A 23,831-nucleotide genomic window follows, 5' to 3' on the forward strand; every position below is an offset into this window, starting at 1 on the left:
ATTGGTTTCCCTTTTCTTTGTTGAAGAGGGTCTGTGCAATCCTTCTGCCTAGTCCGCCATCTTGCCCCGCCTCCGATTCATAGGGTTTTAAATTGCTGATTTTCAGAAGTAGATCACCAGACCTTTTTTCTAGTCCATCTTAGTCTGGATTCTGCTGAAATACATTAAGCATCACAGCAACACTCAAGTCTCCATTGGCAGATAGGTGGTGGATGTGGATGAGGGGAGAAACCTCATGGAAGGTGGGAATTCTGCTACTGACACACCACTGGTAGTGCTGTCACCATTTTCCAGAGGAGGGATTGGAAATTTAAAGAATCAAAACTATTTGTCTGAGAATGTGAAGCTAGATGTGGCATCTGGGATTCACATGCAGATTTGCAGCTCCAAGGCCCTTGTTCTTAAACACAAGACAAAACCACTTTCCAAAGGGATGGACTGTGAAAGACCCGTCTCCTTCTCTCCAGGATCCACTCTTCCTCCTCTCCTGCCTCAAGTTCTCAGTTCCCTCTGTCTCCCTTAACCACTTCTGTGCCAAGGAATCACTTCTTCACCAGCCCTTCATCCAGGGAAGTCCTATGTCTGTGACTCAGACTTCAACTGAAACTTCCATGACCTTCTGCCAGGGACAGGGCAGAAGGGCAGTTTTTAAGGTCCCAATGATCAAGCTGTCATTGACATGGCCACATTCTGATCAGCACACATCACACCGAAATCAGACCCACATCTTGAGAAGCGGTTGGAGCAGGGATCTGTAGGGAGAGACCACTGTTTAACTGTGCGGCCTTGGGCAAGTCAATTGACCTCTCTGAGTCACGGTTTCCTCACATGTTAAATGAGGAACTGAATTGTCTTGGTTACCTAGTTCTACTATAATACAAATACCACAATGGGTGGCTTTGAAGAACAGAAATTTACTTTTTCACAGTTCTGGAGGTTAAAAGTCCAAATTAAGGTCTTGATCCTGTCAATTCCTTCTTTGTAGTTAGTCTTGGATATTCCTTGTTTTTTTTTCTTATAGCTTTTCCTTGTGGGCATCTGTTTTCTCCCGGCGTGGGCATCTCTGTGTCTAATCTGCTCTTTTGTAAGTCAAAAGTGATTAGATTTAGAACACACTTTACTCAGGTATGACCTAATTAACATAAAAAACAATAATTTGCCAACAGGATCATGTTCACAGATATAGGGGTTAAAATTCTAAAACATGTTTTAGGGGGACACAGTTTAATCCATGACACAAGTGATATCTAAGGTCCCTTCTGATTCTGTGATTCTGTGGATAAGGATCAAGAAAGAGGACCTTGATGTTAGGCAGAGCCATGGATTCCAGTGGTCGCCATCAGTCAAAGGGAAAGTGCTATTTATAGAGAAAAGGTGAATTGGAATTGCTCCAGCTGTAAGCCCCTAAGGGGAGATTTCCTGGGCAAATTGGAATTCTTGCTGATGATGACCTGGGACCCTGGTATCTGGGTCAGAAATCCCTGCTGTCAGCCTGCTCCAAGCAGCCCCAGGTTTCTGTGTGTGTGATATTTTAGGCCCCCAGAACCCTGGCAGGTGGGGATTTTCATTTTTGTGCTTGTCTCTCTGTTTTCATAAAGGGAGGGAGTGTGAACATGCTGTTTTTCCTTCTGTAGTATCGACTGGAGACTTTTAGCGAGTCCAGGATAAGCGAGTGGACATTTGAACCCTTTACTAGTAAGTGAGTTGTCTGCAATTTGTTTAATTGGGAGCAAATATGGTGGGAGCTGCTGGAAAAGTCCAGGACTTGGCTAAGTCACTAGCCTTGAATAAGATGTTCTTCCTCTCAGAGCCTCAGTTTCCCCATACCCTGTACAATGAGAGAGTGGGCTTTTATTTCAGACTTTCCAGTGCTGATTTTAGCAAATGCTTCCTGATACGGAGGTGGTTTGCAGAGGGTGTTGAGAAAGTCTAGCATTTGCCTTTGGCCACAGACTGATGCTGCCACATGGGATCAGATTACAGAGGCAGCATGTTTGCTTTGCATCTGCCCTCCTCCCATGCCACCCCAGCTCCCCTGAATCTATAGGCCCTAGGGACCCCATTCACTGTGCCATTCCACTTTGAGCTGAACACCACCAGGGATGTTGCCAGCAGGGCCTTCATGCACTCTCTGTCTGGAAAGCCCTATACCCTATCTGTTTGCTCTGCTGGACCACTCGGGTTCATCCTTTCAGACTCAGCTTATATGTCACCTCTTCTGTGGGATTTCTTCTCCTTCCACCCCTTTTCCCAGAGGAACTGCTCAATCTTCTGAGTTTTCAGAGCTCTTTGTGCAGTTCTTGTTGGTGTCATGTATCACATTCTCCTCAAACAGAGAAGGAGGAGAAAGATGAAGACTATGGGGATGGGAATGATAAATAGTTCTTGTTTGTTGATCACTCAGTTTGTGCCATCCCTTGTGCTAAGCATTTTAAATGTGTGATTCTATTTGATCTCACTACCACCTTACATAGGAGTCCCTGGGGGGCACAAACAGTTAAGCATTTGGCTCCTAACCAAACCATTGGAGGTTTGAATCTAACTAGAGGTGCCTCAGAAGAAAGTTCTGGTGATTTACTTCCAAAAGATCACAGACAATGAAAACTCTTACTGAATGCAATTCTACTCTGAAACACATGGGGTTACCGTAAGTCAGAGTTGACTTGAAGGCAGTTGGTTTTAGTTTATTGGTCTTATCACCTTAAATGGTAGGTGCCACCATTATCCCTGTTTTAGAGATGAAAGAACTGAAGCTCAGAGAGGTTAAGTAACTTTCCTGGAGTCACACAGCTAGGTAGTAGAGGAGCCAGGAGTCAAACCCAGATTTGTCCAACTCCAAAGCATGAGTGCTTGCTATAGACTCTAAGGAGGACCTTGTGTACCCATCCTCAGAGCTCCAACAGCTAGCCTAGTGCTTGGCCCCCCAAGTGAAGCCCCGGTATTATTTATTGGACTTTTCTCTGCTGCTCTTTGATGTTCTTACCATGATCCCTTTCTGCCTCAGACCATTCGGTAGATGGACCACAAAGAGGGACCTCTCCCAGGCTTTGGGACATCAAGGTACAAGTACCCCCAATGTTTCAGGAAGACACCAAGAAGTTCCAAGTCCCTCACTCGTCCTTGGTCAAGGTAACCTGATTATTTTAATAACCATTTGGAATGTTTGCCCTTCTCTCTGAGCTTTCCAGGCACCAGATGTTTCCTCATACCTTATCCTCTTGAAAGGGAAATCTAAATCCAGGCTGGTGGTTCATTCCTTGAAGGTGATGGGTGACATGGAGAGGGAGGGCTGGTTTGAGGGCCCAATTTGAAAAATGTTCAGTGCATGGAGGGTAGACTTACAAAACATGCAAATTAGAGAATGAAGATGTGCAGAGCAAAAGGATTAGTCCATTGACAAAATTGTCACCAATTTTGTGGTGAGCACTCACATTCTTAGCCCATTGGAGTATCTTTTACATTTTCTTTTTCTTGACAGTAAATAGCTGAGGTGCTGATGCAATAAAATTAAAGCAATGCTGAGATTTTTTTCATGGTGGTCAGTAGGAAAATAGAATTTAACTTCCATCCTGTTTTACAGAAAGACAGTCAGGCATGAAGTGAGGCAAACCTTGTGTATTACAAAAAATATGATTGAGATACTTGATATTATTCTCTCATCTAATGACCTACCTTGTTTTCACCTTAAAACTTGATTCAGGAATGCAATTTTACTCTGTGGGTTTTTGTGGAGCAATAAGATGCAAAGGGCTTTGAGAGACCATTCCTCTCTCCAGGGTGAAAAAGTTGTTCTGATTCAGTGATTCATTTTCAGTAGCTCGGTCCTTGTCTTTTACAAAAATGCCATTCATTTTAATGGCTTCCATTTTGAAAGACCACTTCAGCTCCCTAATGGGCAAATGAAGTTGGTCTTTGTGGTTTAGCCTGATGGGGACACTGTAGAGCATGGGGTTGGAGACTCTGAGAATGTGCCTCCTCTTCTAAGTTCATGGAGCCTGGGCTGAGGCTGGGATGAAATGGTAACATCTGATCTCCTTATCATAGCACTCAAGGCCTTTTGGAGTCCCAGCCAATGGGAATGGCCATTCCTTGCCTGATGCCATCTGAACTGTTGCACTTCATGGGAGTGAGGGGTGAGGGGTGGTCATGGAATCCAGAACTGTTGGTTCTTGGAAATTTCATCAAAGGAGACTGTTTAACTTTCAGGAATGCCACAAATGCCATGGTCATGGGAGATACAAGTGCAGCGGTTGCCATGGGGCAGGCATGGTGAGTCACATGTGGGCTATTGGTGAGTGATGATCCAGGGGGAGGAGGGTGGACATGAAGAAGGAGGGCTGGGCTGTGACCTGGATCTCCCCTCACTACCAGGGTGACCTTAGACAGTCATTCTCCCTTTCTGGGCTCCCATTTTTCCATCTGTAAAATGGGGAAGTTGGTTGGGCAATCTCTAATGCACTTTTCACTTTGATGGTTTATGATTTTAAGTCTCCTTTCCTTTTCTTATCTCTCTACAAACATTCAGTGAGTATCCACTTGGCTCTGCAAGAGGACTGAGCTCTTTAGAGTTCACACCAGGAATTCTCTGTAGGTAGGGGAGATTCACTGGTAGTGACCAGCACTTATAATGCGAAGTGATAGGTGCCAGGAAGGCCAAGGTTAGAGGCTTGGAGAGAAAAAATAGACAGGGGCCCTGTATTAGTTTCTTAATAATGGTCACAAGTAGTCACAAACTGGAAAGCTTAAGACAACAGAAATTTATTTTCTGTCATTTCAGGAGACCAGAAATCTGTTATCAAGGTCTTGGCAACATTGGCTCCATCTGGAGGGTCTGAGGGAGAAATTATCCTCTGTTTTTCTCCTAGCTTCTGGTAGCTGCTAGTGATCTGTGGCTTTCTTTGGCTTGTACACGCATCACGCCAATCTCTGCCTCCATCTTCATTGTCCCTTTTCTCTGTGTGTTCTCTGTGTCTTCTTCTCTTCTTATAACCAGTTACCAGCTACCATCGAGTTGATTTCAATCCATGGCAACCTCATGAGTAGAACTGTGCTCCATAGGATTTTCAATGATGGTTTTTTTTTTTTTTTTTTTTTTGGAAGTAGATTGCTAGGAATTTCTTCCAAGATGCCTTTGGGTGAACTTGAATTGCTAATCTTTTGGTTAGAAGTTAAGCACATTAGCCCTTTGCACTTCTCTATTCCTCCTCCTTCATACACATGTGAAAACTGGGCAATGAATAAGGAAGGCCGAAGAAGAGTTGATGCCTTGGAATTGTGGTGTTGGTGAAGAATACTGAAAATACCATGAACTGCTAGAAGAATGAACAAATCTGTGTTGGAAGATATGCAGCTGGAATGCTCTTTGGTCAAATAGTCAAGACAGACCAGTCCCTGGAGAAGGATATCAAGCTTGATAAAGTAGACGGTCAGTGTAAACGGGGAAAACCCTCAGGAGATGGAGTGCCACACTGGCTGCAACAATGGGCTCAAGCATAACAAGGATTGAGGATGGCTCAAGACTGGCTGCATTTCATTCTGTTGTACATAGGGTCACTGTGAGTCAGAGCTGACTCGATGGCACTTACCAATGACAACAACACTTATAAAGACACCAGTCATTGGGAGTAGGGCCCAACTTAGTCCAGTGTGACTCATCTTAACTAATTACCTTTACAAAGACCCTATTTCCAAATAAGGTCACATTCTGAGGTTCTGGTGGACATGACTTTGGGGTGCCATGATCCACCCAGCCATGCTCTCGTGGCAGCAGCCTTCTTTTCGGAAAACATCAGGGCTCTTAATCATCCCAAGGAAGAAGACTGAACTCCTAGTGTGTTCTTGGATCCAGCATGGGAGCTTGATCCTTGGATACAGACTGCCCACTTGCTGCACTAAACTGTTTCCCTCCCTCTTTCTATCTGCCCTTCCCCTTCTGCTGGCCCTCCCTTATGCTGTCTATTGCTCACTCCCCTGCCTCCTCATGCAGCATCCATGGTCCCAGCTGTGGCCTGGGCCTGGCTTCTCCCTATCCTCTTCCAGACCTCCTTGTGGCCTTCTAGGCCCCTCCCATGTGGTCTTTTCTATTACTTTCTCTACTCCCTGCTCCTCTGTCATTCTTCCTCCTCTTCCTCCTCCCTCTGGCTCTTCTTGCAATATCTCCAGAGTCCTCCCTGAGCCAACTGTGGAATCAGAATTATGGCTTACAAAAAAATGGGTTACATCTGGGGACAGTTTCCAAAAAGGAGGTCCTTATCTCCAGTCCCAGGTCTCTCAGCCAAACTACTCCTGTCTCAGCTCCCTCTTGCATGGCTGTTCAGTCAAGGGCAGGTCACAAGGATCAGACAGGAGGCAGGAGAAGCTGATGTCCCAGGAAAAACAGGGATCTTAGAGTGTGAAGTCTTTGAAAGCTACAACTGGAGGTGTCCAATGACATGCCCTTGATCAATCTTCCCATTTTACAGATGAAGAGGCTGAGGCCTGGGGGAGGAGGAAGTGATTTGCTCAAGATCACTAGGTTGGGATTTGGACGCAGGTCCCCTGTTTCTCTGGAGACCAGGGGGCTGAGGCTGTGGGTGTATCTACAGATGAGGTGCTCGTCCTGCAGTGGGGCCAAGCGCAAAGCCAAGCAGCCACGGAGGTGCCAGGTGTGCTCAGGCTCTGGAAGGAGGAGGTATGAGGGGCCATCCCAGCACAGAGAGGGAGTCTCCTCTGTGCCCATTTTCTTCTTCTCATTCATCTGCCCATTCGGATGGAAGAGGTCCTCATCTGTCTTGGTCACTGCTGTGTCCCAGAGCACTGTGCATAGGAAACACACACACATAACTAAACCAGTTTTCATCTAGTTGATTCTGACTCATGGCAACCCTGTGTGTGCAGAGCAGAACTGCTCCATGGAGTTTTCATGGCTGTGACCTTTTGGAAGCAGAATTCTAGGCCTTTCTTCTGAGGCACCTCTGAGTGGATTCAAACCACTACCTTTTCAGTTAGCATTCTAGTGCTAAACTATTGTGCCACCAGGGACTCTATGCATAATAGGGCCTCAGTAAATATTTGTAGAGGAATGGATTTTCCTCTAGCAGAGCTAAGAGGTCATTGATAGGCCTGGTATTTCTGGATGAGACCAGGACTCTGAGAAAAGAGGGGAAAGGAGGCAGGGAAGAGGTTATAAGGTGAAGAGACTTCTTCCTGAAGTTATTGTGGGGAAGTGAATGTCATAATCCACCTAAAGCTTAGATTATTAACTTTATGAGGATCAGATTCTGGGAAAACTCTCCTTTAAACTCATAGCAGGACCTGAAATGGAGGAGCAGTCAAGGGATATTTGTTGAGTGATAAACAAATTTCAATCTATAGGCTTTGCAAATGGTGAGGAGTTGGCATTTTGTAAATAATGCCCTTTACTGTATTTATATATTTTTAAAGGGAAACAGGAAAGCACAAGGCGTGAAAATACTCAAAGGTGTACTAGTTTTGAATATATGATGCTTTTGGCTCATTGAGACCCATGCCATTCATTTAACAAGCCAGATTGCAAAGCTTTGACTGTACCTTCCATCTGAAGTTGGTGAAAAAGGTCTTTGGTTTGGAAAGAAACTCAGGTTTCTTCCATTTGCAAGTGAGATAAAGGTGATTCAGACTGCTTTAGAAAAAACAAAAAGCAATTTATAGACCCATGCAACTGAAAAGCCCATTGGTGTAATTCAGAGATGGCTTCAGGTCCAGCTGCATCCAGGTGCTTGAACAATGTCACCAGGAATCTGTCTCCATCCTTCACTCTCCTTATCTTTGTGTTAGCTTCATTCTCAGGCAGGTTCTGCCCTTATGGTAGCAGAGGGGTCCATGGGCATCTACAGCCTTAGTAAGCCCAATAGACAGGGATGCCCTTTGTCTACTAGTTCTGACAACAGTACTGTTGTCACACACTTGGGTCACGTGCCCATCATTGCATCAATCTTTGTGGCCAGAGAGATGGGATGAGTTGATCGCCCAGGCCAAGGTCAAAGTTTCGTCTGCAGAAGGAGTAGGGGCAAGTCCTTGAACCATGCAGACTAGGTGGGAAAAGTAGTCCCCAAATAGAAATCAGGGCACTGTCTCCAGAAGAAAAAGGACCAGACAGGGGGTAAAAACAATACATACCCACCACAGTCCATGTCTATGAGGGAGGATCTGGGAAATGAGAAGCCACAAGGACCCTGTGACTTGTGTCTGAATGGGACTGACTGTGTGCTGCTCTCAGGTGCAGCACATGCTCGGGCCGGGGGAGCAAGACCTGTGCCACCTGCAAGGGGGAGAAGAAGCTGCTGCACTTCATCCAGCTGATCATCATGTGGTGTGTGGCCTGGCGACGTGGTCTGGACTGGGTTTCCAAGAGAACTCCCTTGGTTTTGAGCAGTGCAGGGACCTGCTGGGAGAAAGGGGCTTAAAGCAACTTAGAGAGGGGAGAACCTCCTGAGATGGAGGTTTGCACTCCACCCTGCAGGAAGAGGTAGCCTGGGGTGGTGTGGATGCACACGGATTTTAGCATAGACAGACCTGGGTTCAAATACGGACAGCTTCACTTTCTAGTGGAGCAGCCATTCAATAGCAGAGTTCCCAGCTAAGGATGGAATCATTCATCCTCCTAGGTTCCCAGGTCAACGAAGGCTCCCATGTATTAGGGGTTTCTGGTGTGCCTGGTACTTTGCTGGGCACATCACAGGTGGGGATGAGATGAGGTAATAGAAATGAGCTGTCAGTAGCCTTTGTTGTTTTCCCCTTTTCTATAACACATGAGGATGTTGACACTCAGAGACGCTAATGAACTCCCCCTAGGTCCCTCCCATAGTCATTCATACCCTCAAGGCCAGGCCTGCTGGATTCCTAAACCCAACCTCTGCTTCCAGGAAGAATAACCTCTTTGAGTTTTTGTCCGAGCACCAGCTGAACTGCCCCGGGGAGCTGCTTGCTAAAGCCAAAGGAGAAAACCTCTTCAAGGATGAAAACTTGGTGGTGAGGGGGCTTTGTGGATGGGGGAAAAAGGAAGCTGGTCCTTTTGCCCCTCCTGTGGGGCTAGGTCTTCTGGCTTTCTGTGGGGGCACATGAGTTTTGGAAACACAGGCTGGACAGGAAGTAGGCTACTGGGATGTACAGGTGGCCAGTCTTCTCTCTCTAGTTTCACAAGATTTACAGACTCAATTCCTCCCTACTCTCTCCCTTCTTTCCTCTTTTCCCTTCCCTTCCTCCTTCCTCCCTCCCCCAACCCTTGCTCTTGTCCTCCGTCCTTTCTCCTTCCCTTCCTTCTTTCTTTTACTTCCTTTCCTTTCTCCCTCCTTTTTTCCCTCCCTTCTTTCCTTCCCTTCAATCCTCAAATTTTGAGACCCTTCTACATGTCAGGCACTATTCTAGGCCTTGGGCATTCCACAGAGAATAAAACAGAAGCACTGCCCTCATAGGACTTGTGGTCCAGTTGGGGAGAAAAGAACAAATTTTCACTACAATACCAGTTGGTGATAAGGATTGTTGAGAATACTGAAACAAGGGAAGGGAACAGGGAAGGACAGACTTGCTGTTTCTCCTGTGGGTCAGGGAAGGCCTCTCTGTGGAAGTGACATTGGGCAGAGACTTTTATGCAATGTGTGTGTGTGTGTGTAAGTGTGTGGATTCAAGAGTCAGGGCATTCCAGCAGAGGGAACTGTTCTGCAGGGACCTTGAGATAGGAGTGGGTGTTGAAGAACAGCGGGGGGTAGTATAGTGCAAGGAGCTGAGACATAAAAGATGCCAGCAGTCAGATCAGGTAGCATCCTGAAGGTCACCAGTTGCCCTTGAGTCAATCCTGACTCATGGCTACCCCACGTGTGTCAGGGTAGCACTGTGCTCCATAGGGTTTTCAATGGCTGAGTTTTTGGAAGTAGATTGCCAGGACTTTCTTCCAAGACACCTCTGGGTAACTTTAAATCTCCAGTCTTCAGCAGTTAAGCATTTAACTGTTTGCACCACCCAGGGACTCCTCCTACAGGCCAGAGGTTGGCAAACTCCAACCCACCACCTACTTTTGTGAATAAAATTTTACTGGAACACAGACACACCCATTTATTTACAAATATGGTTGCTTTCATATTACAAGCAGAGTTGAGTAGTTGTGATAGGGACCTTATGGCCCACAAGTCTAAAATATTTATCGTATTTTTCACAAATAACATGCCCACAAATATAATATGTGGCAATGATGAAATGAAGTAAGACAGTTCTGGCATAGCACACGCATGCATACAACCACATGTCTCGTGTCATTTCCAGAAGTGAATTGGCCTTCTTCACCCATCCTCCCGTAGTCAGGTAAATCATATTGTTCTGTTCATTTTCTTTAATCTCTTGCTTATGTGTATAAAAACAGTCTGAAAATGTTACTTTTGATCATAATTATGTTCCAGTTTAAGATTTATGAAAGCAGTAAAATATAAACAACATCTTGTTCTTTTAGTTTTAGGCCTAGGATCATTTCCTACTTACTAATTTGTAGTTCTTTATTCATTTATACTCTTTGATTTCGACTTAGCATACTGTTGCTCCCTCCACAAGAATTATGATGATATTTTATCAGAAAATGACAAAAGTAAAATTTTGTATATCACTTTTCATCTACTGGCAAATACTTTTGTTTTAAATTTCAAGTAATATAAAACCAATACCTACCATAAGCAAAGTTTCCATGTGATCAGAAATAGAAATTGAAATCAACATGTAAAATAAAATTGGCATAGTGCAATTACTGAAATAGCTTGCAGGGGCATTGCTAGGTTGACAAAAAAAAAAAATGCATAATGTGCAGATTATTTGTGAAAAAAAAATTATGGCTCTTTGGGAGCTCTGGTAGCGTAGTGCCTAAGGCACTTGACTGCTAACCAGAAGGCTGGCGGTTCAAACCCACCAGCCACTCCTCAGAAGGAAGATGGGGCAATCTACTTCCGTAGTGATACTGCCTCAGAAACCCAAGGAGGGGTTGCTATGAGTCAGGTCCAACTCGAAGGCACATAACAACAACAACAACATTTGGCTCTTTACAGAAAAAGTTTGCCAATCACTGCTATAGGCCTTGGCAGGAAATTTAGCTGTTATGGGCTATCTGAGCAGCATCTTTATGGCATTTCCTCTGAGAAGGAGAGATGCTCAGCCTCTTTTCTTTGCCCCAGTAACTCCTGCTTCCTAAAGACTCCCTTCACTCATCAGCCCCTAGGAAGCCCTGCACCTGCCCAAAGAACCCATCAGGTGGCTCTTCTTTGGCTCTCATGTCCTGCATGCTTTTCCTCACCCTCTGTGGCTTCTCTGTGAGTTGACTCTGGCCTAGTGCTGGGTTCTGGAGGGCTGTGTGGTGCAGGGTCACCTTCCTACCTTCAGCATCCATGGCAGTGCCAGGCCCAGCGTGGGCATTTTGCAAACTTTGTGGAGGGGCAGAGGGGAAAAGCTCCCACTGTTAGGGGCCAAATGAGAAATCATGGGGGAAGTTATCCTGGTAGGATTCCAAGCTTGGTGGGAAGGGATTTAGGGATGATGGAGACTGGCTAGATGTCCCCACACTTGGGCTTCATATAGGCTGACTGTGAGCTGCTTGGGTTTATTAATGGTTCATTTTGTGTCTGCAGTTGACAAGGTTGCCTGGAACATAGTAGGCAGTTTATTTGAATAAGAAATGAATCTCATTCATTTCTCATTCAAATAAATCAACAGGAATCTTCCCTATTGACATGTACAGACCACATACATCCCCGTGGACAGGGATCACCCCTGCCTCATCCAATGCTGTATCTTGCACTTGGCATGATGCCTGGCATACAGTAGGCACTTAGGCACTCAGTAGGTATGCAGAAGAGTTTGCTGGGTCAAAGGGTAGGCTACAGATGAAGGATACTCTCCTTGTCTATATCATAAACTTTTTTGTTGTTGTTGTTGGAATTCTAGGGACTGTAAAGTGGGTAATCAAGGAACCATGGAAAGCCTTTGGGTGTGAGACTGTGGGGACATTCTCTCCCTGGGCCTCATTCTCCTGTCCAACTGTCAGACAGAAGGTCAACCTTTGTTGTTGTTGTTGTAATGTGCCGTCGAGTCGGCCCTGACTCATAGCGACCCCTCCTTGGGTTTCTGAGGCAGTATCACTACTGAAGTAGATTGCCCAACCTTCCTTCTGAGGAGTGGTTGGTGGGTTTGAACCGCCAGCCTCCTGGTTATCAGTCAAGTGCCTTAGGCACTATGCTACCAGAGCTCCCGGAGGTCAACCTTAGTGGCTTCCAAGGCTTTGGTGCTGACACTCTGGGGTCTGAGGCAATGAGGAGGTGTGTGCTGGGCATCCTCAGAAACACTTCTCTCTCCCCAGGTGTACCCCATCATGGACTTCCCCCTGCGGGAGATCTCTCTGGCCTCACAGAGGGGCATTGCTGAGCACAGTGATGTGCTGGCCTCCCGTGCCCGTATCCTGCAGCAGGTGAGCAGGGTGGAGGGGAGACCAATGCAGGGGGGCCAGGGGCACCCTGGCTCTGACTTTTCTCCCTGGAACATCTGACCTTTCTGGGATCAGTCCTGGAACTACGGGAGGTTGAGCCTCCTGGGTCAGACTGGGGCCTCCAAGGCACTGCCCATCTGAAAAAAGGAAGAATTGGGACCAATCTGTCTGCTGGGATGTGGGTGTTCTTTCCTCATAGTGTCAGGGCTGATGGGTGAGGAAGAATCAGTTAGAAGGAGTGTGGAGGGGAGAGAGTCCCAGGTTGAGGGATTGGGGAAGTACCAGGGACTGACTCGAGGCCAGTGTGACTGGTGGGCTGAGATCAGAGAAATGGAAGCTGCAGGGATGGGTGGGACGGTGCAGTTCCTTGTAGGCCCTGGAAGAGGTTTGGATCTTTATTCTGAGAGCAATGGGAAGCTATTGAAGAGTTTCAAATATGAATGTGGCATAATGATTCTAAACCTCTGGAATTCAGACAGGGAAAGGGACCAGCATGAGAGCCCAGGTCATAGGCAGGGTTGGAACCAGGAGTCCTGCCCCTCAGGTCTGGGCATTCCCCAAACCCAGCCTGATCTCCCAGCCTCTGGGAGAATCAGGATCTACTTTGGCCACTGTATTCTCATGGCCGATGGTACCCCACCACTTCCCCAGGCACAGCTGTGAGCTTCCCCTTCTGCCACTGCTGCTAGGGGCTTAGAGGTCCTGAAGATGGAGATATGATGGGGAACCCCTTTGCAGAGCTCAGTGAGGGCCCTGTCAGTGGAGCCCTGAGTCCTGCAGACTAGGCTAAGATCCTGAGCTCAGAGCCTTGCTTAGTGTGAACAGGAATGTTCCTGTGAACAGGAGATAATTACACTGACCTCAAAGGGTTGTGTAAGGAAAAGATAATTTCATTACAGGGCTTGCTACCCGGCACTCAAAATTTCCTTCTCTCTGGGTCCCCTATGTAGTAATCATTGCCATTTCTCTCTCTGCACCCCTCCTGTATTTGTAGGAGAGAGAAAGCTGTGTTTAATTTAAAATGAATCATGCCCATTTTGGAGCCTTAGAAGTCATAGCGTGCGGGCACTGTGTACTCAAAGGCCAGGCAGTAGCATGGGTGGGAGACCCTCTTCTCCAAAGTAGGCACCCATCACTCAGCCTCGTGGAGAAGCAGGGGCTGGAGTTTCTAGACCTTTTGAATCCAGAGTTTTACAGGAAGCCTTCCAATATTTCAATATTGGCAACAGCACCAACAAAAATGCTAAGGACACCATAAGGACTGACAGGCCTTCTTTGGCCTGGGGGCCTCCAATGATACCCTTGATCTAGTCCAAAATCATGACTTTTCTGATAAATCTTGGAGCCTCAGAGAGGGAGAGTATTTTGCCTAAGTTTACACAGCTTCTCAGTGGAAGAACCCAGAAGTAGAATTCAAGTTTCCTGCCTCCAAGTCAAATGTTGTCATTCACTGCATTCAAGGGACACAAGTGACTCTTTGAAAGCCAATGTAGGGTGCTGGCTGCAGGAACATCACCAGTCAGGAGTGGAACTCAAGGCCCTTTCCACAGGGTCAGGAGTCCCTAGGTGGTGCAAATGATTAAGCACTTAGCTATTTACCAAAATAACCAACCCAGATGTACCTTGGAAGAAGAGTCTGGCAATCTACTTTGGAAAAATCAGCCAATAATAACCTTATTGAGCACAGTTCTACTTTGACACACATGAGGTCTCCATGAATCAGAGTTGACTTGATGGCATCTGGTTGGTTACCACATCTTTAAGACTCCCTGGATGACACAAATAGCTAAAATGCTCAGCTAGGAACCAAAAGGTTGGCAGTCCAAACCAACCTAGAAGCACCTTGAAAGAAAGGCCTGGTAATCTGTTTCCAAAAGTTCACAGCAGTGCAAACCCTTGGGGAGTTTTACTTTGACATGCAAGGGGTTGCATGAGTCAGAGTTGACTCAATAGCAACTGGTCACTGGTTCTAGGCACAGCAGGGACAATTTATTTAGCAGGTTAGGGCCCACTTCCTGCTTTGGCATGCACTCAAGGCTTAGAGCCCCTGTCCGCTTCCATGGGTCTCAGTTCCTCATCTGTAAAGTGAGGGGTTGGACCTTGTCTGAGGTTGGGCTCTGCACACACATTCCTTGAGATGAAGACATGTGTGCAGGTCATTTTTTAAGGTAGGGCTCCCAGGAGCAACTGGATAGGGAGTGAGGAGCAGGACAAGGAAGAAGGAGAAGTCAAGCCAAACTCCAGGTGTAGATGAGGTCCCAACCTCTGCCTGATCCCATGGGGAGCTCTGGAGCTTAAGTTACACTCAGCTATTGTCTGCCTGGAGGCCAAAGAGTGGGGCTTTTGTGGTCAGGACCATTCTATTGCTGTGCACAATTTCCTAGGCACGTTCTGCTCTTTCTATTCCATATGCCAAGGATAGTTGGGTTCAGGCCAGATTCAGAAGAGGGCATGGAATGAGGGATTATCATTGCTGATGTCAGATCGATCTTGACTTAAAGAATATCAGAAAGATGTTTACCTGGGTTTTATTCACTATGCAAAGGCATTCAACTGTGTGGGTCATAAGAAATTATGGATGATACTGTGAAGAATGGGAATTCCAGAACACTTACTTGTGCTCATGAGGAACCTGTACATAGACCAAGAGGCAGTTGTTTGAACAGCACAAGGGTATGTAGTTCAGATGAACTGAACTCTGGTGAGACACCCAATACTATGGCGCTGGGATACATTCTGGACCTGGAATAAAACTCACTCCCAGGGGCTGGCTCTCAGCCCAATAATAAACAAGATGTACATGCAGACAACTCAACCCAGGGTGACACACCCACATACTCTATGGAAATGCATCCCTTGGAGCAATCGACCATGGGACACCAGAGGGGCAACATTCTCAGGGAGGAAATGCAGGACACTCAGGAAGGCATAACTATGAGGGACATGAGGGGGCAGTTAGTGGGTGGGGAGGGGAGGAGGTTAGGGTTGGGGATGGTAAATTGGGAGTGAAACTAAATGTACACGTAATGTTGAATGTAAAACAAACTCCTCTCTGTAAACTTGCACCTAAAGCACAATAAAAAAATAAATAAGATGAACTATTTATAAATAAATAAATAAATAGAATCAGGAAAGGTGTGCAGCATTAGGGTTATATTCTTTTACCATAACTACCCAATTTGTATGCTGAGCAAATCATCTGAGAAGCTGCACTATGTGAAGAAGAATGCTGTCTGCGTCAGCACTGCAGGAAGACTCATTAACAACCTGCCCTATGCAGATGACACAATCTTGCTTGCTGAAAGTGAAGAGAACTTAAAGCACTTACTGATGAAGATCAAAGATTACAGTCTGCAGTATGGATTACACCTCAGTATAAAGAAAACAAAAATCCTTACTTCTGGACCAATAAGTAATATCATGATGAATGGAGAAAAGATTGAAGTTGTCAAGGATTTAATTTTATTTGGATCCACAATTAATACCCATGGAAGCAGCAGTCAAGAAATCAAATGACATATTGCATTGGGCAATTCTGCTGCAAAAGACCTCTTTAAAGGTTAAAAAGCAAAGACATCACTTTGAGGATTAAGGTGCATCTGCCCCAAGCCATAGTATTTTCAAATGCCTCATATGCATGTGACAGCTGGACAGTGAATAAGGAAGACCACAGAAGAACTGATGCATTTGAATTGTGGTGTTAGTGAAGAATATTGAATGTACAATGGACTGCTAGAAGAATGAACAAATCTGTCTTGGAGGAAGTACAGCTGTAATGCTCCTTAGAAGTGAGAATGGCCAGACTTAGTCTCTCATACTTTGGTCATGTTGCCCGAGGACACCAGACACTGGTGAAGGATATCATGCTTGGTCAGATAGAAGGTCAGTGAAAAAGGGGAAGACCCTCAACAAGATGGATTGACACAGTGGCTGCGACGATGGTCTCAAGCATGGCAATGATTGTGAGGATGGAGCAGGACTGGGCAGTGTTGTGTTCTGTTGTACACAGGGAGGGTCTCTGTGAGTCACCTAACAACAAGAACAAGGACAGCCTTCTGGAAAATAATTGAGCTGTGAGCAGCAAAGCACATAGAAAAGGGAGGTGGGGTACAAAAGCAGATTCCAGGGTCTCTAAATGGGGCTAGAACAGGTCCACTCCAGAACCAGAAAGTTCTCTGAGGGTGCTCGTTCTTGTAGAACTCAAGGCTTGATTTACAATTAAAAACTAAACCATTTCCCTTCCAGTTGCTTCCAACTCATGTTGACCCCCTGTTAGAATCAAACTGTCCTCCCTAAGGTTTTCAATGGCTGATTTTTCAGAAGTAGATCACCAGGGCTTTATTCTGAGGTGCCTCTGGGTGAACTCAAAATTTCAAACTTTTGGTTGGCAGCTGAGTGCTTCAACCATTTGTATCACCTCGGGGCTCCTGAGTCACACTCAAGATCCCTTGAAGATTACGGTATCCGGGGATAGGAAAAGGTTAAAGAAGTATTAGGTGAGGTGAGGAAATGATGTTAGCAAGTTGCAGACACTATCGAGTGTCTTGGGATAGACTTAGTTTTGTGGCTGGCAACTTGAATTCTTTTTGAACCCTTCATTTGACAGTTGGTGAAACTGAGGGCCAAAGAGGGTTAAGCAACCTGCCCAAGGTCACACAGTATGTTTTTGGGTCTCTTGGGGCTTTGCCAAGGAGCTCTGGTGATCCAGGGGTTAAAGCATTCAGCTGCTAGCAAAAAGGTTGTCAGTTCGAACCCACTAGAGACTCCACAGGAGAAAGATGAGGCAGTCTGCTTCTGTAAAGATTGCAGCCTTGGAAACTCTATGGGGCAGTTCTGCTCTGTCCTATAAGGTACCTATGCGGAACTTGATGGCAGTAGGTTTGGGTTTTTGCCTTTGGGGCTTTTTCACTACAACATGCTCCTGCCTCACGCAATACTGTCATTTGTAAACAAGCCCTGGAGCCAGGAAGGGAAGATCAGAGAAAAATGCGTGTTTTCCTTTAAAAGGGAACATAATTGGAGAAGTCACTGCTGTGAATCGTTTTTCTAAACTGGCCTTTGGCCCTTGATCTATAGGCAAAGATTCATGCTGCTATTTCATTCAGGGTTGAGGAGTTAGTGAGCGGAATCCAATCAGGAGCACACTACTGCCATTACCAGCGCCCCTACCAAGGCCAAGTCACCGTGAGACTTAGAATCTATTTATTCCAGGTATGGCCAAGGTACACAAACAGATACACCACCAACTATGAGACAACCCCTTGATGGCAATTGATGTCTTGAGCAATTTGTAGTTTCAGACTCAGAGGCCTTTTGAATCAGATGCACATGGAGGCAGGTGGTGGGGGGGTGGGGTGGGATGTGGTGTCCTTTGCTCTCCATTTGAGCTGATGGATGAGTCTGGAAATGGAGTTGTCCTGGGTTCACTGTCCAGGCCTTCTGAGCAGTGACAATGGCTCCTATCCTCTTTCACCCCTTAGTTCCCACTTGGGATCTTCCACACCATAACTTCAAGAGGCATTCCTCTACCCTTTGTTTCCCGAAATTATCATTTCGATGCCATTTTCTGGCTTCTGAAGTAAACCCAGCCTCACGATCTCATTTGGCTGTCTTAGGACAAACTCTCTAAAAGAGAAATTTTTATCCCTGGTTCACAGATGAAGAAACTGAGACCCATAGGAATGGAATGAACAGCCCATGACCACACAGGAAGCTTAGCAGAAAGTTCATACCCTGTCTCTAATTCCCCTCTTCCTTCCACCTTAATATGCTACTTCTCAGCTTCTTCTTCAGTAGAGTGGGGGCCTGTTTCTGAGAGAGAAGTTAAAGCAGCCAGGGTGGCCTCGAGTCTGGCCCTCCTTCCCCACTTGTTTTACCATTGTCCCTGGGGTGGCGCCCTCTGTACTGAGAGGGCTCTCCTCAGGTAACGAGGTCCTGCTAATAAAGAGGGTCTGACACCAACCCATCACAGCCCCTCTCTCTGTGTTTGGGACCCTCAAATCTGAATCCAGGTCAGGGAGAAACTTGTGCAGAAGAACTTAGTGGTTTTGGTACACAACTTGGCCCATAGTAAACCAAACCCAACCCGTTACTTTTGAGTAGGTTCCGACTCACAGTCATGCTGTGTGTTACAGATAGAGCTGCTCCAAAGGGTTTTTCTGGCTCCAATCTTTATAGAAGTGGAGCTCCCAGACTTTCTTCTGCCGCACCACTGGGTGGGTTCAAACCACCAGCCTTTTGGTTAGTAGTTGAGCTCGAACTAGCGTGTGCCACTCAGGGTTCTTTCGCCTACAGTGAATCCCCAAGAAAGCTGAGCTCATATTGTTAGGAGTGATATTCCTGTGTCAACTATGCAGGTAGTACAGTTACCAATGCCAGAACAACAAAAACAACCAATGAGATGATTTTGCATCAGTAGTAGCCCCCTCCCTAGGTAGTGCTGTGATGGTCCTTCAGGGGCCCACCGTGTAGGAGAGTTGTAGTCTAACTGCTCAGAGAAGGCACCAGAGGAATGAGGAGCTTTAGAACATACAGTGGTGTGGGAGGGAGGCAGTTCTCTGTCTTGTTATACGGACATTTAGGGGGAGGAGATACTGGGGAGAAGATTCAAGCATTAAATGGGGATAGCTACAGTGAGGGGTTGGAGCTTGGACTGGCTAGCTGATCTTCCAAACCTGAAATACCAAAATGTCTTAATATCTTAGTCTGGGGTCTCTAGAGGAGCAAAACCAGTGAGATGTTAAGCACTCGGCTGGTGAATGAAAGGTTAGTGATTTGGAACCATCCAATAGCTCTGCAGGAGGAAGGCCTGGCTATCTACTCCTATAAAGATTGCAGCTTAGAAAATCCTATGGGGCAGTTCCACTCTGTCACTTGGGGTCACTATGAGTTGGAACTCACTCATAGCAACATATCAATATGATTCTATATATAAAACCAAACTCACTGCTATTGAGTCAATTCTGTCTCATAGCGACCCCCACTGGGTTTCTGAGGCAGTAAATCTTTATGGAAGTAGATTGCCCCATCTTCATTCTGCAGAGTGGCTGGTGAGTTAGCTGCTATTGCCTTATCCACTATGCTACCAAGGCTTCTTGATTATATATATATATATATATATATATATATTATTTAGTGGATATAATAATGATTATATACATATAATGATTATATATATATAACATAAGGGGTAGTGTAGTGCCTAAGGCACTGGACTGCTAACCAGAGGGCTGGAGGTTCAAACCCACCAGCAACTCCTCGGAAGGAAGATGGGGTAATCTACTTCAGTAGTGATACTGCCTCGGAAACCCAAGGAGGGTCGCTATGAGTCGGGTCTGACTTGATGGCACATAACAACAACAACAATATAAGTGGGCTCTCTGGTAGCACAGCACCTATGGCACCTGATTAACCAGAAGGTTAGTGGTTCAAACCCACCAGCCACTCAGCAGAAGCAAGACTGGGAAATTTACTTCCATTTATGGAAGTAAACTGCCTTGGAACAAGGCATAAACTTCATCCCATAGGCAGCAGGGAGCTACTGAAGGTTCTTGAGCAGGTGAGTGACTTGACCATAATGCTGAAGTTTTTCTTGACCATTTGTTTTCTCAGCGACAGACCATCGAGCTGATCCCCCTCACAGAAGTTCGTTACTGGTATCAAGGAAAGACTTATGTCTACTACATCTATGGGACTGACCACAAGGTGTACATGGTGGACTACCCTGAGCGGTACTGCTGTGGCTGTACCATCATCTGACCACAGCTGCAGCTGTTCCCGGAGCCCATCATTCGCATTCGTCAGAAGGGACAGCTGAGTTCTTTGAGTTGACTCCTCTTTACTTGGACAATTTTTTACAATCCCTGGCATGTCCTTCTAGATATATCAGCTTTTTGTCAGTCAAGCTATGACTCTTTACTGAACACCTTGGTAGATTCCATCATTCACATATTTAACCAACAAGAATTCAACTACACACATTCCTTTAAGACAGATGAGAGAAATCTTAAGTGGTGGGGCTTTGCCTCTAGTCTCTAAGTCTCTAAGCTTATTCCCTGACAGAGCATGTGGCTTGATTTTGCTTTCCTCTTGGGCAGTCTAAGTTGTAGTTTGCCTCTTCTAGTGTCAGCCTTTTGCTAAGCTGAACATTATTGAAACACTTAAGGATACACACAAATCAGTTACCCCTTTATGCATACCAGATAGTGCACTTAGGCATCAAGCAAGCATTACTTTGCTCTCTGTTCTGTTGATCAGGAATTTGGACAGGGCTTACTGAGGTGGTTCATTTCTGCCCAATGGAGTTTCAGGATTCACTTGGGGTTCGTGTGGTCCATTAGTCCTTTGCGCTAATATTTCCATGCATCTTTGATTTTCTTCACTCTTCTTTGCTCCAAATGGGAGGTGAAGCTCTGGGCAGGATTTTCTTTTTTTTAATTGCCTGATCTATTTCTTCGTTTGTTATGGGTCTGTTCAAATTTCTTACTTCAGTCTGTGTTAGCTTATGTAGGTAGTGTTTTTCTAGAAATTTGTCCATGTCTCCTAGGTTTTCAAATTTGTTGACATACAGTTCTTCATGGTATTTTCTTATTATCTTTTTTATTTCAGTTGGTTCTGTTATGATGTTGCCCACTTCATTTCTTATTCTTGTTATTTGCATTACCTCCCTCTTTTCCTTTGCTAGATTTGCCAGTAGTTTATCAATTTGATTAATCCTTTCAAAGAACCAACTTCTAGGCTTGTTGATTCTGTCTATTGTTTTTTTGTTTCATTTATTTCTGCTCTAATCTTTATTATTTCATTTCTTCTGGTGACTGTAGGCTATTTTTGCTGTTCCTTTTCTAATTGTTGGAGATGTTGGGTTAAAGTGTTGATTTTAGTTCTTTCTTTTTTGATCTGTGCATGTAGTGCTATAAATTACTCTCTGAGCACTACTTTTGCTGTGTCCCAAAGATTTTGGTATGTTGTGTTTCCATTCTCATTTAATTCAAGGAATTTTTTAATTTCATTTTTTATTTCTTCGATTACCCAGTTTTTAAGCAGGGTATGGTTCAGCTTCCATGTGTTTGATTTTTTTTTTTCTTGTTCTGCCTCTTGTTGATTTCTAATTTTATGGTGTGGTGACCTAAGAAAATGCTTTGCAGTATTTTGATGTTTTTAAATTTATTGAGGCTTGCTTGTGGCCCAACATATGGTCTCTTCTGGAGGATGTTCCATGTATGCTAGGAAAGAATGTATACTGTGTTGTCGTTGGGTGAAGCACACTGGATATGTCTATGAGGTTGTTTTCTTTTTTTAAATTTTTATTGTGATTTGGGTGAAAGTTTATCCAAATTCATTTTCCATACAGCAGTTCACATACATTTTGTCTCATGACATTGATTGCAATTTCCCACAAAGCAACAGCTCTCTTCCCACTTCCTCCTCATAGTTACCTCTTCCCTATGTCCTTCCTTCCCATTTGTTCCTGCCCCCCGAGCTGTCTCCTTGTGCATATACAGCCCTTGTATTCTCCCATGATTGATTTCTCCAAGGAGTGTATGTACCTAGTGTAAATGTTGAGCTCATATGCCTGTCTTTTGTTTGTCTGGAAGCCACAGGAGTAGGTTCAATTCCAGACCTGAAGGGTAGCTAGTCTCAAGGGTTCCATCAGGCTCTATCAGACCAGCAAACCTGGTCCCCCCCCCTTTTTTTAAATGATTTTGAGTTTTGTTCCACATTGTTCTCTTCCTCTATGCAGGATCTCCTACATAGATCCCCCTCCAAGCAGTTGACAGTAGTAGCTAGGCACCATCTAGTTCTTTTGGTCTCATAGTCATATAGGCTGAGGATCACATGGTGTACCAGTTGCTTGGACTAATTGTTTCCATGCATCTTTGTTTTTCTTCATTCTTCTTTGCTTTGGATGAGGAGAGACCCATTGTTGCATCTAGATGGCCACTTGCATACTTTTTTTTTTTTTAAATTGTGATTTGGGTAAAAGTTTACAGAGCAAATTCACTTTCCATTCATCAGCTCACATATACTTTGTCTCATGACATTGACTGAAATTTCCCAAAATGCAACAGCTCCCCTCCCACTGCCTCCCCATAGTTACCTCTTCCCTGTGTCCCTCCCTCCGTGTACTCCTGCCCCCGAGCTGTCTTCTTGTTCATACACAGCCCTTCTATTCTCCCATGATTATTCTCTCCAAGGAGTGTAAATACCCAATGTAAATGTTCACCTCATATGCCTATCTTTTGTTTGGCTGGAAGCCACAGGAGTGGGTTAAATTTCAGACTTGAAGGGCAGCCAAGGGCCATAGTCTCAGTGGTTCCATCAGGCTCTATCAGACCAGCAAACCTGGTCCCCCCCCCCCTTTTTCTAAATGATTTTAAGTTTTGTTCCACATTGTTCTCTCACTCTATCCAGGATGTCCTACATAGATCCCCCTCTGAATGGTTCACAGTGGTAGCTGGGCACCGTCTAGTTCTGGTGTCATAGTCATATAGGCTGAGGATCGCATGGTATACCAGTCCCTCGGACTGTTTCCATGCTTCTTTGGTTTTCTTCATTCTTTTTTCTCTTGCAAGCTTTTAAGATCCCAGTTAGTACTCACCAAAGTAGGATGTGGAATAATGTTTTTTGTATAGTATGTTATGCCAATTAAGCTTGATGTCCCTGTGACCATGGTCCTGAGCCCACATGTCCAACTACTCGCTTGCTTTATGAGGTCAAGTTGGTTGATTGTGTTGTTTAGTTCTTCTGGGTCTTTGTTGAGGTTTCTAGTTTTTCTGTCTTTCATTGAAAGTGATGTATATAAATCTCTTACAATTATTGTGGAGTTGTCTATTTTTCTTTTCAATTCTGTTAAAGTTTGATTTATGTATTTTGAGGCTTTTTCATTGGGTGTAGATATTTATTATAGTTATGTCCTCTTGTTGGATTGATAGATTTCATTTCTTTTAGACCACTGAACACTCCTGGAAGTTCTTTAAAAAGAGAATTAAACTCTTAACTTGAGCTTATTTTCTGATTCAGTATTTGTCAGAATGAAAAGTACATAGAGGAATAAAAAGCACCATAGGAAGTTCTGTTTGGGAGTACTCTGGGTGGTGATAATTTTGTCTTTTATTTGGAAAAAAAGTGCTCTGTGGCATCCAGACTTGAGGTCCTCAAGCTGGAGGGGGGAGTTGCTACTTGTTTCTGTGTTTTTAACCCTGGGCATTTGTTTGTGTTTCTCCTTCATTTTCCCAGCTAATGGCTGGAAAATTTTCAGTGAAATTGGAATTTCTACCAAAGATGAAGGTGTAGCCTAGAGATCGGGAGCTAATCTTTTAGACTGATATTTTCCAATTACCATGGAGTAGCCTCTGACTCA

General features: G+C 44.9%; 1 protein-coding gene across 1 annotated transcript in view; it reads left to right on the forward strand.

Moving 5' to 3' along the window:
• Positions 1–20,230, forward strand: part of SSUH2 (ssu-2 homolog) — a 32,592-nt gene extending 12,362 nt beyond the window's left edge. Inside the window, exons 4-11 of the mRNA XM_007945849.2 lie at positions 1,635–1,695; positions 3,005–3,129; positions 4,207–4,269; positions 6,585–6,670; positions 8,237–8,329; positions 8,883–8,988; positions 12,347–12,454; positions 20,084–20,230. Of these exons, the coding sequence (XP_007944040.2) occupies positions 1,635–1,695; positions 3,005–3,129; positions 4,207–4,269; positions 6,585–6,670; positions 8,237–8,329; positions 8,883–8,988; positions 12,347–12,454; positions 20,084–20,230 (789 nt within the window). The remainder of the gene's footprint in view (positions 1–1,634; positions 1,696–3,004; positions 3,130–4,206; positions 4,270–6,584; positions 6,671–8,236; positions 8,330–8,882; positions 8,989–12,346; positions 12,455–20,083) is intronic.
• Positions 20,231–23,831: the final 3,601 nt, after the last annotated feature.

The sequence above is a fragment of the Orycteropus afer genome, unplaced genomic scaffold, assembly GCF_000298275.1.
Source record: "Orycteropus afer afer isolate SDZICR_OR568_19922 unplaced genomic scaffold, OryAfe1.0 scaffold00144, whole genome shotgun sequence".
NCBI classification, from domain to species: Eukaryota; Metazoa; Chordata; class Mammalia; order Tubulidentata; family Orycteropodidae; genus Orycteropus; species Orycteropus afer.